This window comes from Physeter macrocephalus, chromosome 8, assembly GCF_002837175.3.
Source record: "Physeter macrocephalus isolate SW-GA chromosome 8, ASM283717v5, whole genome shotgun sequence".
Classification (NCBI taxonomy): Eukaryota; Metazoa; Chordata; class Mammalia; order Artiodactyla; family Physeteridae; genus Physeter; species Physeter macrocephalus.
Genome location: NC_041221.1, coordinates 121,964,884 through 121,979,803, shown reverse-complemented (window position 1 = coordinate 121,979,803; position 14,920 = coordinate 121,964,884). Strand labels below are relative to the sequence as shown.

The 14,920-nt window shown below is 42.1% G+C and overlaps 1 protein-coding gene across 4 annotated transcripts in view; it reads left to right on the top strand.

The window, feature by feature from the left end:
• The first annotated feature begins 1,740 nt into the window (after nucleotides 1-1,740).
• The window catches only part of ZNF608 (zinc finger protein 608), a 111,622-nt gene continuing 98,442 nt past the window's right edge, over nucleotides 1,741-14,920 (top strand). For 2 of the 4 annotated variants that reach the window (XM_024122186.3, XM_024122187.3), the window contains exons 1-2: nucleotides 3,739-4,317; nucleotides 5,343-6,443. In XM_024122186.3, the coding sequence (XP_023977954.1) occupies nucleotides 5,535-6,443 (909 nt within the window). In that variant the 5' untranslated portion in view covers nucleotides 3,739-4,317; nucleotides 5,343-5,534. Of the gene's footprint in view, nucleotides 1,930-3,738; nucleotides 4,318-5,342; nucleotides 6,444-14,920 lie in introns of those variants that run through there. The other 2 variants (XM_028493171.1, XM_028493173.2) reach the window with 2 other exon arrangements.

The following is a 14,920-nucleotide window of genomic DNA, read 5'->3' as shown; positions in this document are numbered from 1 at the left end:
ACTAATTGGCATTTTAAAAAAATGAACTAAATACATCGAAAGCTCAAACACGAGTCAATAGACATTACTTAAAACATGTGACATAAATATTTTTATTGATCCACAAAGTCATCACTGAATATTTATATCATAAGCAATCTTCTGCTAGCTCTAATTCACTTTATATGTCCATTTGACTCAGTTAAGACACATTCTTAAATTGCGATTGTCGTGTGGAAATTACACACCCGGTAGTGCTGCATCTTTAACACTTGGGATCATGACGCTTTCAATTAAATTCAGTGCACCCTTTGACTTTAAAATTTCCATATTCCAGCTCCTAAAAGTGATGGAAAATAACATTGAAAAATTAAAACTAAAAGTGCTTTAAAGGCTTAATATATATAAATACATTAGCTTAAGTATATTAGCGGTTACACTACAATACTTGTTATTGTTAAACTTGTTATTTCATATTAACCTCTCTTGTCCTGTGACCTCAGAGTCCCATTAACTTGGTTGCTGGCATTTGTCCTACAATACATTCTAAAATATTTTTGTGTTCTTGGTGGATTGCATGGTGTTGCGTGCAGAGGACTTTGACACCGGCTCTCCCCAAGAGAAGGTTAAATATTTGGGGAAGGGGAACTCTGACAATCCCTCGGCTTAAAAATGGTACTGGGACTGTTTAACGGGTTAATCTTCCTAGTATATTTATCTCCCACAAATCGATTTTTTAAAAAATGGGACTAGCCCGAAGTGTTAACATGGTTGGCCGGGACCTCATTTTTTTAAATTTAAAAAATTTCTTTGGAGCTGCCTAGGACCAGGTGGAAAAGCTTTGTTACTAATTCCAGGGAAGAACCTTTCACATAGTGGTGGTTAAATGGTTGCCAGCTTTCACACTTCATTGCTTGTGGACCAGAAGCCTGGGAACAAAAGGGTTACTTGTTTCCCCACCACCGCCTTCACCCCCAGATCGATTTTTCTTATTTAATCAGCGAGTAAAATGAGAGACACAAGGAAAAAAAAAAAAAAAAACCATTGAAAGAAGGGCAAAGTGGCGGGGGGAGGGTTGAAAGCCAGTAGGTGCAATACAGAAAATCAGTCCCGGGAGTTCGCGCTGCCGAGTCCTTGCAACACGGAATGGAAGCCGGCAAAACGCTCGCACTCATTTCCACACAGCCAACCTCCCTTTTCTCCTCGCTACGCGCTAGTGGCTCATTTGGCTTCCCTCTGCCACCGAGCGATCACATACATTATTTCTCCCAAGATAACACAATCAAACTTATATTTACCGACATCCTCTCCTCGCAGCCTGTTTGAGATTTGTTTTAATAAATAAGTGTTTTATGTGAATGATGTAGTAATTGAAACGGGCGCACCATTTTTTTTTTTTTTTCATCTTACTACAGGAGGTTCCTCAACCCCAATCTGGGTGGAAAATAAAACGCTTTGTCTCCACAACCGCCCCCCACCGGACCCCCACCCGCTCTCAGTGTGTGTTTTATACGTGTGTATATCTCAACCCCCTACAGTAGCCAAGAGAAAGCGTCTAGCCAATGAGAGAGCCCAGTTTCATAAAAGCTGCTCTCTGATTGGCCCGATGAGAAAGGGCAATGGGAACAAAGAAAAGTCCCTTTCAGGTATAGAGGCTGAGAGCTCCTTTTGCTCCACTCCCCCTGTGTGTGTGTTGTGTTTCAGTCCTGATTTCAGTGTTGCAGAACAAGCTTGTTGTGTGTGTGCACCAGGGGAATTTTTCTTTTCTTTTTTTTTAATTTGAATTTTTGTTTTTATAAAAAATACACAGGCCGGTCTGTGACATTTGATGGTCCATCTTCTTTAATAATAAATTTGTTGAAGAGATTATAATTTCCAAAATAAAGCGGCTGCAACCAAACACATTCAATGCAGTTAGAAGGAAAAGGTCAACTCGATCCAATACAGACCGTAAGTACGGTTGCGTGGTGTGTCTATATAGCACTTAGCGGGGACTTCATGCAGGGGAATGTGCGAGTTTTATGCATTGAAATGAGGAACTAGTTAACAGGGTTTGGCTTTTGCATTGAGAACAACAATCCCAGAAGGGTGAATTTTTATTCAGTGGAGGGTGAAGCATTTGTAACTTCTTCACACAAATTAAGCTTGACTGGGCACTCGGGGTAACTTAGAGTAAACTATCTTTGGGGCTCTAACCCAAGGAGAATAAAAGTGACACAGTTACAAATCTTGATCTGCAGTGTCCATTCTCTAGCGCATCTGACCCCTCCCTCTCCTATCCTAGCTGGGCAGGACCCTCTTCCAAACTGAACCAGGAAAATGGGGGCAAGGGCAGAACAAGCCGATTTCTGTCTCTTGTCACATCTAGTGCCCAATAATTTAATATTAAGGGAATAGTCTCACCCATTACCTGTAATGGTTATAATTACCATTTTCCACCTCCTTAAAAAAGCAAGCAGCAAAAACACCATTAAGGGAAAAAAATGCCCCACCCAACCCAAACAAACCCGCAAATAGTAACAATGGTGTGTTTATTACAGGACCTGGATTGGGAGCTAGCAAAATGTTTTTCTTTGTTTAAGACATGAGGGGGGGTCCCTAAAATCCAAGTAGCGTGGAGGTGCCCTGCCCCCCTCGCCTAGTCGTCCCTATCCCTGGCCCCTTGGCAAAGACGACAAATTCGAGATAAGCTGAGGAAAGGTTTATAAGGTGTTTCTTTAAAACATCTGCTTTGCTCTTGTACTCATTACATTTCACTCCTTCCGAACTTCCGAGAGCCTAGATCTTCGAGAAATGTTTCACATTCATAACTTGTAGCTGCTCCCACTGCAAGGGCGGGGGTGGGGGGAGGCGGCGGGGGGGAGAGTGTGTGCAGGGGGAGGGGAGAGACCTTCAGCTTTTTTTTAAAGACCAGATCAGTATTTTCTTGATACGCTTGTCACCATTTTTGTTCTCACGACAACCAATTGAGCCCTTGATCCTCACGTGATGTGAAAGGCTTGCACTGTAACAAAATCGCTCCTTTTAGATGGTTGGTTGTTGCTAACTCGCCCATCCCCCTCCCCCAGCCCCGACATTTCCAGCAAAGCGACTCTCCACTTCCAATCTATCAACAATTCATTACTGCTTTTAGCTTCCAAACGCCAGCTAATTAAAAATACTAAGCCAAGCTCCGGGGCCATCTGACTAAACACAGGAGGGGGGTGGGTGAGGGAGGAGGAGGAGGAGGAGGGGAGAAAAATAAATAAAAAGGAGACGCACCGTTTGCTGCGACTATAAACGGGAAATGTCCTGAAAAAGGTCGCCTTAAAAAAAAAATCTTTTTTTGACTCTAATTATCGAATTACCACATGACTGATCGGCTTGAACGACAGCGGATTTTTTCCCCCCTCGGGGACTATACTAGGAACTCGGTTCCTTTTTCTTAAAACAACATAAAACAGGAAAACATCACATCCTTTAGGTTTCGAAGACTGAACCAATTTTAAACGCCGTTATTTTCCCTACCCCGCCGCCCCCCGGCCCCTGCCCTGAATGCTGGTATAACTGGTTTATCAGCTCACTGAATCATCTGCTCCCCTCCCCCTCCACACCTTTCTTTTTCTCCTCTTGCTCGACTTCTCATCCCACCCTTTCCTCCACCTCCTCCTCCCTCTCCTCCTCCTCCTCTTCCTCCTCCTCCTCCTCCCTCCCTCCCTCCCTCCCTCTCCCTCCCCCATCCCCTTCCCCCTCCTTTCCTCTTAAGTTAGTTCAAGAAATCAAATCTGTCAGGACGGGCGGAAAAATGCCACTTCCCGACTAACAGGCGGAATCCAGCCCAGATTTTCAGTCCTTTCTTCTTATTCTTTCTTCCCTTTCACTAATTTATCCCGATGTTAGCACATTCTGTCTTGTTACTAGCGGACGCCTGTAGGTTTGCTACATGGGATCATTACTTACTGATCACGGTGACTCTGAAGTCTGGAACTGAAGGCGGAATGAGAAGTTGGGAAAACTTTTTTCTCTAAGCTCTCTCTTTTTTTAAAAACTGTTATTCTCGATGCTTGTTAAGAGGAAAAAAACCCTTTGGTGCTTCTGTTGTGAATGTGAAACATTATCTTCCAGCTGTACAGTGACACATTTTTTTAAGGAGAAAAGGACTGATCCGTTTGCCAAAAGGGGGGTGGGGAAGTGGAATAATGTTATCGAGTGATTATTCTGGCTGAGATGTGTTATTTGGTTCCTTCCTTCTTGATCATTTGGTGTTTAAGTAAAATGAGGCACAGGCTTGTTTGCCGAGTGGAGTGGGAAAGGCATTTTGATTTGCTGGCCTAATTAAAAAATGATAAAGGAGTAAAGGTAAGCAATGTCTGTGTGTGTGTGTGTGTGTGTATGTATATTTATTTATTTTTCCTTGACAATCAACTGTTAAAAAGGGGCTGATCCCTTTAAAAACCGTTTTAACTGATCTTTGTCAAACACACACTCATTTGCGGTCATTGAGGCCACCTTGGCGCAGATCACTTAAAGTGTATGTCTTAATCAGTTTCCCTTACAGTCAGTAGCACCATATTTAACAGATTGAGCCAGTCTGTGACCTAGGAATACGGTAGAATTGTTGAGATGTAATTTCTTTTTCTCAAAAGGCATATATTTAGCCTTTTATTTGACACTGTCTTTTCTAAAATAGAGAAATGCTCTTAAAGACGTGTGTGTATATTTCAAAAATAAAATTGTATAAACTTGGGGAAGAGAGGATGGGGGGGTATGTGTATGGGGGCGTTATTGGTTGTTTTTTTTTTTCTGTTCCTTACTGGGAACAAAAACCAGATTGCCCAGACAATTTGTAAAAAGAAGTAATAAAATTAGAAATGAGGAAAATTTAGCAACATCATTCTGAAACTAGCCTTAGAGAACTTCCAGGGTCTGGTCTTTTAAAAATTGCAAGATCTAGGACATGTTTAAGGATGTTTAAAGCGTGTTCCTTCCTCTTGTCCGAGTGTTCAGGCTGTGTTTCTGGGGTTGTTACCATGTGTATGTGCTAGAAAAAAAAATCCTAAACTCTTTTTTTTTTTTTTTCCCTTAAATCTTTCTGGACTTGACTCAGATCCTTAAGATATTTTAATGCTTTTAAAAAAGTGATTATCCTTGTGTTGTTGATAAAGGGCTTTTCTTTTTTAGCTACTGTAAGATGCTTACTGTCATGGGTACGTTTTTCGGGTTTGGTTATTTTTCTTTAAACCTGATATTGGACTGTGGAGACAATACATGAGCCACCTTCCTCACCATCCTTCCCTGTACCCCTCACTGACTCCCCAGTATTAATCGTTTTTTATTCTGGTAACACCCAGACAAGAAATATTCGACTTTTCCCCCCTTCACAGGAAAAGGTGGACCTGGACTGAAGGGTGTAAAACCCCTGGACCCATTCCTGGGGCAGGAAAAAGAAGAGGAAGATTAGAAGATTTTTTTTTTTTTTTTTTTTTTAAGAGAAAGCCCAGCGGAGCTAAACGAATGTCCCCTCATCTCCAAAGGAAAGTTCATCGGATTTTTATTCTAGAGAGCTCATCTTCAGGATGTCAGTGAACATTTCTACGGCAGGAAAGGGTGTGGATCCAAATACGGTTGATACTTATGACAGTGGCGATGATTGGGAAATCGGGGTTGGAAATTTAATAATTGATTTGGACGCTGATTTGGAGAAGGACAGACAGAAATTTGAAATGAATAATTCCACCAACACCACTAGCAGCAGCAACTCTAAGGATTGTGGAGGTCTGGCCTCCAGTGGGGCCGGTGCTACCGCAGCCTTAGCGGATGGCCTAAAATTTGCTTCTGTTCAGCCCTCTGCTCCCCAGGGGAATTCACACAAAGAGACCAGCAAATCAAAAGTGAAAAGGAGTAAAACTTCTAAGGATGCTAATAAATCTCTGCCTTCTGCTGCCTTGTATGGGATTCCCGAGATCAGCGGCACTGGCAAGAGGCAGGAAGTCCAAGGGCGCCCTGGAGAGGCAACTGGCATGAATTCAGCGCTGGGTCAAAGTGTGAGCGGCGGCGGCGGCGGCGGCGGCAACCCGAACAGCAATAGTACCAGCACCGGCACCTCCGCTGCCACCGCGGGGACGGCCTCCTGCGGGAAAAGCAAAGAGGAGAAGCCAGGTAAAAGCCAGAGCAGCCGAGGCGCCAAGCGGGATAAGGATGCGGGGAAATCCAGGAAGGACAAGCACGACCTGCTTCAGGGCCACCAGAATGGCAGTGGCAGCCAGGCCCCTTCCGGGGGCCTCTATGGCTTTGGGGCCAAGAGCAATGGAGGTGGCGCGAGCCCCTTCCACTGCGGGGGCGCTGGGAGTGGCAGCGTCGCGGCTGCTGGGGAAGTTAGCAAAAGTGCCCCGGATTCAGGGCTCATGGGAAACTCTATGTTGGTAAAGAAGGAAGAGGAGGAGGAGGAGAGCCACAGGCGAATCAAGAAACTGAAAACTGAGAAGGTAGGATAAAGACGCCTTCCTAGATCTCCTACTTTCCTCTTTGTGTGCATTTGTGTGGGTGCGTGGTGGGTGGGGACGTGCCTCTGTGTGCCTTACACTTCGTGCTTTCTGGTTCTTTGTGAGATTTCTCTTCCGGCACCCTTTCTGTGAACTTCTGGTATGGGGCACCTTACTTGGCGTGCAGTGTTGAGCTCTTGTTTCTTTCTGCTGCTGCTACTGTGTTGCTAGTGTTTGGGTCCCCAGGTGGGAGGGTCTGGGTGTTCCAAGTACCTTTTGCCCTGCAGAAGGGCTCTTGGCCAGTCAGCCCGTTGTGGTGTGCTTTTAACAGAAAACCTGCCCCTGTACCCCCTTACCTCTTGTCCTGATTTCTCCCCTAAGGAGAACTGTCTTCTGTTTTAATTTACACGTCCTAGTATTTCGGGTAATGTGTCCTTAGGTGCAGAGTTCACGTTGCCTCCCCTGAGAGGTATGTTGAGGATTCGAATTTACACTCCACCCTCCACCCATTTATTTTTTCATGATATTCTCCAAAATAGTCTTGTCAAAGGATATGGTACTGTCATTGGTCCCGAATGAAACCTTGGTCTCCTAGGGTCATTGGTTTCATAACCGTTTAGCAAGAATGGAATGGTTTTGGTGGCCGCCAGGACTCTTTCCTTGTTCCCTTGCCCGGTTCTTAGCTGGAGATTTAAGAGTGTTATCACTTGGATTTCTTGCTTGACCAGGGAGCTGAAAGGTTGGTAAGAAAAGTGAAATGGACTTGGTGGATTGGTGTGCTGAAAGGTGAAAACGGAGCCAAAAGATACCCGAAATACGTGTTGCATTTGAGCGGTGGGGAGCGTTGATTTAGGTCATTCGGACCCTGTTTCCCATCTTTGTCATTGTGGGAAAGTCTAGTGAGACACTGCCTTCGAAAAATTGCCCCTCGTGTTGTGCTGCTTTGTGCTGGAGGCCTAGGACTTACTGGTCTGGCAATTACTGTGCATTAAGTGATGTCCCAGAGCTGAAGGTGCTCTGTCCACAGAGCAGGTTGGGAGTGAACTGGGGGAGTGAGTGCTGTCTCTATAAAATTAACCTTTAATTCTACAGATTGTGCCTTGCAGAAGCAAATGCGTATCATGTGGTTCGTGGCATGGTTGTTTGGATATATGCTTATTAAATAATTTGATTTTTGCTATTTCTCACTTGATCAAAATTGTGAAATGTCTTTGGGTGATTATTTCTGTGTACAATTTCTCACTGCTGTCTATTTAAACCTTTTTCTTTTTGCAGGAATAAAGTTTCGGTTTTATGATTTTAGAAGTCGATGAAGGTACATTAAGGTGTAGATGATGCCAAAATTGCAAAAAGCTTCTGAACGCCTGCTTCTTCTATCCATATCCCTTTGGTCAGACAGCATTTTACACTGATGAATGTAAATGCATTAAAAAAAAAAAATCCAGGTTTCGATTCTTATGCTGAAATGTGGAGTTTCACATAATTTCTGCTAAAAGGCGTTCTGAAGTCTTCTTATTAGTACAGTAGAGCATTTACTTTTGTTGCCAGTAGTCTTCAAATTGCAGTTCTAATCTGCCCTAACTATCTAGATGAATTGCCCTAATCCAGTGCTCACAATGGCTGTGGTTAAGGAGTCAGAGCCATTTGATTGGATTCACTGCTGCCTGGAATGTGGGAGGTACTGCCCTTAGCCTTTTAATCTTCCAGCCAAATGTTCACAGTCAACAATTTTGTTTAGCTGGCAATCGGAACATTTCAGTATCTCAAAGGCTGCTGTCATGGCAACTGAGATGAGAGCGTGGTGTCGGTTCTCCAGTTTTTGTGTTCTTTTCACTTTCCAGTCACACAGGAAACTGGATGAAAAATGGAAGAATTAAGTTATTCATATACACGCAACTCATCTTCAGTCAGAGGAGTATAAGTGTGATAATATGAATTACCTAAATAAAGAGCAAACAAGTCATGATGGGTCTGGGGTGGAGGAGGGGAGCAAGCACAGTGCCTTTAGATTCATACCACTGCCAACCGTAGCTGCTGGTACGGGCACAGGGCCCCTTCAGGGATGGCTCTGAGGGGCTTGAATACTGCAGCGTGGGCTATTCTCTGTCAAGCTATGGTGCTGGCTCAGGATCTGGAAGCCTGTTCCTTCAGCTTTCCTCCCGACGCCCACTGCACCCCAGAAGGACTTCTCTTAAGAACGCTTTCCTCCTTGGCACACAGAGATGGCACTCCCTTGTACAAATGCCACCCAGGGAAGTCACTCCAATTCCACTAACTCTTGGTTGTGTAAAATTCGCCTGCAATTTAGAAAATACTTCCTAATGACAGGAGGAGACCTCTTGAGGCGGGAAAGATTTAGTAGGACAAGCTTTACCTGGCAAAATAATTCGACACTGAGGCATCCTTTGAGAAAGGTTTTTTGATGTTTTTGTACAATGTTTTAATTTCAGCCTTGTTTGATTGTCTGGGTTTGTGAAGAGTAAGTGTCTTGAGAGTGAAGGTGGTTAATTTTCAGCAATCGGATGTGGCTCATGAAGGGGTCAAATGTGAAAACCAAAGGGGGGTGTAATGTGGTGTGTGTGCTTTTTTCTTTATCTTTTTCCTGGTTGGATGGTTCCAGGAGATTCGTAAGACTTGCTGTCACCGGTGAATTTTCACAGCATGCTTCTATGTCTATTTTTGGTCTGTTTATTGTTTCTTCACTACACAAAGTCATGTAAAACATGATAAATTGGACCTTATGAAAGGTCCAATTATGAAATTAAATCAATGAGCGTTCTAGTCCTTTATGTGGAAACCACAAGTATGTTGTAAAAGTCGCCACTCTCTTAATATGTGAACAAAATCAAAACATGCCATAATTCTAAGATACTTGAGCTGTATTTCTATAGCCCATTTTGTGGTTAAGCCACCAGTGACGTGTCTGAATAAGTAGATTTGACGGGTTGGCTTTTGGTTGTTAAAACCTGCTTCCCCACCTGCCCCCTCCTTTTCTTTTGAAGCATAATAGCCTGTATTGCGGCTCTTCTGCATGTATCCTCCTTAACCGTCTTACAGTTTTGACCTATCAGACGCAGGCATTCGGCTGGGCTAATAGTTCAATACAGTACATGGGTTTATTTGATCGCTGGGATATTCCAAAATACATACAAGAATTCTTAAAAACAGCTGAGACTTCAAATACACGTGAAGAACATAGGAGATCTTATGGTTGGGTCTTAGGGTTCTGACTCTTCAGTATGCATTTAGAAAAGAGAATGATTTGAGTAATATCCTGCTGCTTTCATTAAGCTGGTCCTTAACAGCCTAAGTGTGGGCTCTACAAATGGACCTGTCTATAAAGGATATCATTCATTTTATTTTATTCTCTTGTAGAAGCCTTTTTACACTTCACTAGGGAATTCTGGCACATTTTCTAAGTGTGTGTGAGTAGTTGAAGAACATATTTTGATTAATAAGTTTTGTGGGTGATATGCTTTCCCCCAAATGTAGTGCCCCCTACAAATTCTGCTTAGAGAGTGCAGTTTATCTACTGTGAAATAAAAGGGCAGAAAGGTCACTTGCTATAATTGAAGAACAAAGTCCATTGTTGTTGGACAGCAAACTGTTTTGAAAGCTACATAAGGGATTTAGCTGTTGAAAACGTTGGTAACTAAGGGTGGCTCCCAATCAGCATTGATTCAGCTCCTTTCTTTTCTATAGGCTTCCTCGGAGGATGACAGGGCTTTTGCAGTGGGTGCAGAGGGGCTGCCCTTTCCCCAAGGAAGGTTTCTGTGAGACCCCATGGAAGTTTGGAATATTTGCATAACCAGGCACATCACTGAGTTAGTTCTGAGCACCGTATTTGTAATCTGCTGGGCTTGCTGGAGAAATTTAAAAAATTACTCAGCAACTGATCAAGATTGTGCTAAAAGAGATAAATAATGTTTAGCAACTTTTAATAACTTTGCAAATAGTCTGTAAAAAAAAAAAAAAAGAGGCGGGGAGGGATTGATTGTCCAAATGTCATGAGGTTAAGAATGCTCTTCAAGTGAAATTGCTTGGCTGCAAGATGGTTTTAATTAGGGTGTTATAAAGACTTATTTTTCCTAAGCAGCATTTTATAGTTAGTAAATGAAATCTATGCCGAAAGTGCTAAGCAGAAATCTCCTTAACCACAGAGGTGTTCGATAACCAGATTCAAACAACATGGAAAGAACCATCTGTTCTTCGTTTTCAGCATGAAAAACAAGGATTGAACGGCTGAGATTTGCTCCAATTTTGACTGTGTGTGTGTGTTTTTTTTTTAATTTTAAAAAGTTCACCTGGTACTTCATAGAAACTCGAAATTGCAGTAATATGAGCAACACTGTGAAAACACGTGTTCCAACATTTATTTTAACCAGTTCCACTTTTATTTAAAAGATTTCCAGAAGCCCAGCCATTGAACACTTTATAATGGTTATTCAGTTCCTGCAGGCAATCACAATGAGGGGTCAGTTCTTCAAAGATCTAACTATTTAGTCAGTATCTGAATTATTCTGTCAATTTTCCCCCTGGAGGCAAGGGCGGGGGGCAAAGGCTCTCCGGGGCTAACTCTGGTCAGCGTTTATCGGTTAATCTAATTGTATGTGGTAGCAACACCTGGACCGACGTTTGTTCTACATAGACCTTGCTCTGGTTCAGAGCTGTTAGTCTAGGATTGTTGATCACGAGGGAAATATTCTTTTAACACTGATAACTTTGGAGTCCTTGACTTTTAGATGGTAAGCTTCTGGCTTCTGGTTTTAGTAAGAGCCCTGGGTAAAACATTATCCGGCCTTTGTTTGAGGTCTTTTATAGAAGCTAATGACTGGGCTTGTGCCTCCCTCAGATAAATGACATTATCTCTGAGTGGGCTGACAGGAAACAGACATGTTAATGGTGAAGCTGCGGGGAGGATCTGCCCGGGTTCTGACAAAAGAGTGGAGAAGGGACCCCTGGTTGTGGTCATTAACACATAATGCATTCTTGCTCTTCCTAAGAGGCCCTTGATAATTGGAAAGCTATTTTAGCCACAAGCACTTAAATCATAAATCTACCACTCCTAGTTCCTTTGCATTCTTAAAAGTAGCAAAGTAATGTGTTTTTTGTTAACAAGTGTGTGATCTGGTTTTTAAAAATGGTGGCAGTTCTAGGCGGTGCAGTAATGACGTTTGGGAGGGCTGCACATCCCACTGCTTTTATCAGATGGGATCTCTGTCTTTCGCCAGGCCTCTACTTTAGTAAACGAAGAAGTGGGTCCAAAAAGTAAAAAGAAATCATTTTTATACTTCAAGATGTCTCATGGAGAGGGATAAAATCTGTTTTTTCTAAGTTGGGCAAAAGATTTTGCTCAGTGATTTCAATGTAATGAAACCTGCCTTTTGAAGTGTATGTTTAAAAAGTCATGGGTATAATTGAGTTTCAATGCAGTTTAAACTCTCTGCTTCTTGAACAGAGATAATTGCCATGTTGAACACAGTCTAGAGGTGTAGAAGAGGTGGAAGGATCATGTTATTCTATTCTTTAATATTAAGCACTGGAAGTTTTTCATAGTAATTACTGTAGCACAACATAGTTTTGATTGCCAGCACTCTGAACTTGCCGGTGATCTGAACATAAAGGGTTTTGCTTGAATACTAAACAGTTTATTCCTAAGTTACTTGTATCACATTCTTGTAGAACATGGAAACCAGAACTAAGGAAATACTGGGTGCTCCTTAGCAACAGCGGAGTGGAAATAACCCCTCTTCACTAGCACTGTTGTCGATAAATAATAATACCCTTTTAAGCTGTACATTTAAGGTTATAGGGAAAGAGAACAGGTGAAATCTCTGACCCAGGAATGACTTCAGACGTCATTACAGGCTCATACAGGGATCAGACTGGTACCCTGTGTCTGGTATTTATTTCATAGTTATGTATGTAGAAATGTTATAATGGCATATATAGCTGTTGGGTTGGGAGTGGATTGGGGGTGTTTAGTTAGTGTGGGCTTTATTCTTTAAAAAAAAGTCACCGTTGATTTTCTGTTCCACTCTGCTGCCAAGTAATTGGTCTCTTCATATCCATCCAGTTCTCTCTCCCAGCTGAAGTTTCTTTAGTGACTTCTTGCTCTCCGTAGCAAGTTCTTTTTAATTTAAGCTAAAGGTTTTGGCAGTGCGAACAAAGCCCTTGCAACTGAATGAAAGGTTGTTAAATAATTCATAGTAGATTGACCATCAGTTGGGCTGTTTGTAATGTTATTTTGAGTGCATAAAGGATATTCAAGACGGGGAGATTGGCACCTTGCTCCTAGAGCTGAGTTCTGCATATCTGCTAAATTTTGGTTAGAAATACCTTTGAGAAAGTATTAAAATAGATTATAGGTTTTGCCTGAAGAACTGAAGAGATTACAAAGCGAATACTTCTTATATTTTGATAGGTCAGTGGCCCTTGAACCACCTGGATCTCATCTGGTACTCAGAAGGCTTCCCCCCTTCCCCATGAAGCTAAATGAAAATTTAGAAATATATATATTTTGGTTGTAATAGAGAACTCAAAGAGAAGGGTGCTTCGGTTCAAACAAATGGGTTGGAAGTGATGAATAAATACTGCTGCTGGTTTTTCAAAGCTACTCTTTCTTCTTTCTCATCCCCACCTCCCAGCCCAGTTTGATTATTATTCACTGTGACTATTCTCGCTCAACCACTGAGCTTTTTGCAACTCCTGGTAATCCTCATTCTCAGCTAGCACCTTAAGAAAAACGTGCCTACGGGGGACATTTAGGCACATTCCAATAATGCCATATGAAGGCGGCTTTTACAGTTTAAAAATATATTGATTGTATTTTGTGTTGTACATAATGATTTTAGAAAGCAGATATTTAGGTTGTGGAACTGGCTTATTATCTTAACCAGAGAGCAGATGGCATGGTGCCACAGATGTATAATTTTACTTAAAGGGACTTTTAAGGTTTTGATGTGTTTTCTTTTCCTCTTATTTCCCTGATGGCTTCTTTTTATTGAAGGGTAACTTAAGGAGACCTGGTAGCAATTTTACTGCCTTCCCCCTGACAGTTTGAAATAATAGCTTGGTCTTTGGTTGCACTGATCTTCTACCAGTCAACTTGATTCTGGTTTTTGTCATGTGGCAGTGAATTAAGAAAAAAAAAAGGGGGGTTGTAGTATGTTTTAAGAAATGGACTCTTTTATATGCTTCAATTAGCAACAGACGACAAAGTTCCAATTGGTCACACTTTCAGGAACTCCTAGAAGTCACTGTTCATCCTTTTGATTTAAGAAAACTCCTGATTTGGTTTCTTAGGGAATCACATCTGGTCCTCTGGCTGCTTTAGATCCACCTTTTTTGTCTTTTGCATTAGTTCCTGCAGGTTCAAAGGTCCTTTTTGAGTTGTTCTTGGTAGGTTAGCACGCTTTCCCCATACTGGAGGGCTGTACTTTTTTTGGTTGCTACGCCTATCACGTGTTTGAGTTCACTTGGCATAAAAATACCATTTGTTTCAATGACTGGATTTTACAGTTTTACCCATTCTTCACTTAGAACATCATCAGGATGAGTTGGAAAGCATCTCTTATTATTATTATTTTTTTTTAACAAAGTGCACATAGCCAGACCAGATTACTTTTGGATTTCCTGTCACCTCCTTGGCTGATTTATGGATGGCTCATGTTAAAAGCAACAATAATGTTTGAATTGGAAGGGCTGAAGCCTCGGGTTTTCATTCTTCACGGAGAACTGTTTATTTGTGTGTGGTTCACCACAGTACATGGATAATGCTATCAAATCTGTGCTTTATTATAGGCTTATGACTAGCACAGCAGCACTTAGTTATGTGTTTCTGCGTTTCCCTTCTTTGCCAATTCTTTTGTGATGGAAATGAAATTAGAACCGAATCTTTGCAGCCAAGGAGAAAATAGGCACAACAAGTAGAAATTGTCCCTTGAGCCAGTTCAGAAGTAAGCAGTGGTGATTTAAGAAACATTTTTCTCAAAGAAAGTGAAATCCATAGGAAAAAAAGGGCTCCGATTTAACTTTTCCGTGAAGATCACTGGAAGATGAGCCGCACACTTTGACAAATGGAGGCTGTTCCAACAGCAAGGCTTTATCCCTTTATATTGTTTCACATCTGAAGTAACTGATTGAAGAGCGGTTTCCATTCCCAAACCTTTCAGCTGCTTTGAAGGTGGAATGTGAGTTCAGTAACATTGTTGGCTTCAGCTCCCCGAAGGGAACAACATGATTTGAAGACAGAGCAATTGAGCTTTTCCGCATCAAACTCCATTTGGCCAATTGTCTCCATTTACATTCCTTGCCCAAATCCTTCACCAGCCTTTCCCATGATGCCGCAGCAGATGCCAGACACTGAAGTAGAAAGCGAGCAGCTGTTTCCATTACTCCAAGGCTGTATTATCCTCCACAATCTGCTTGCTTTTTCGCTCCCCTCCCCCACTGGAAAAAAAAGAAAGAAACCTCTCCCT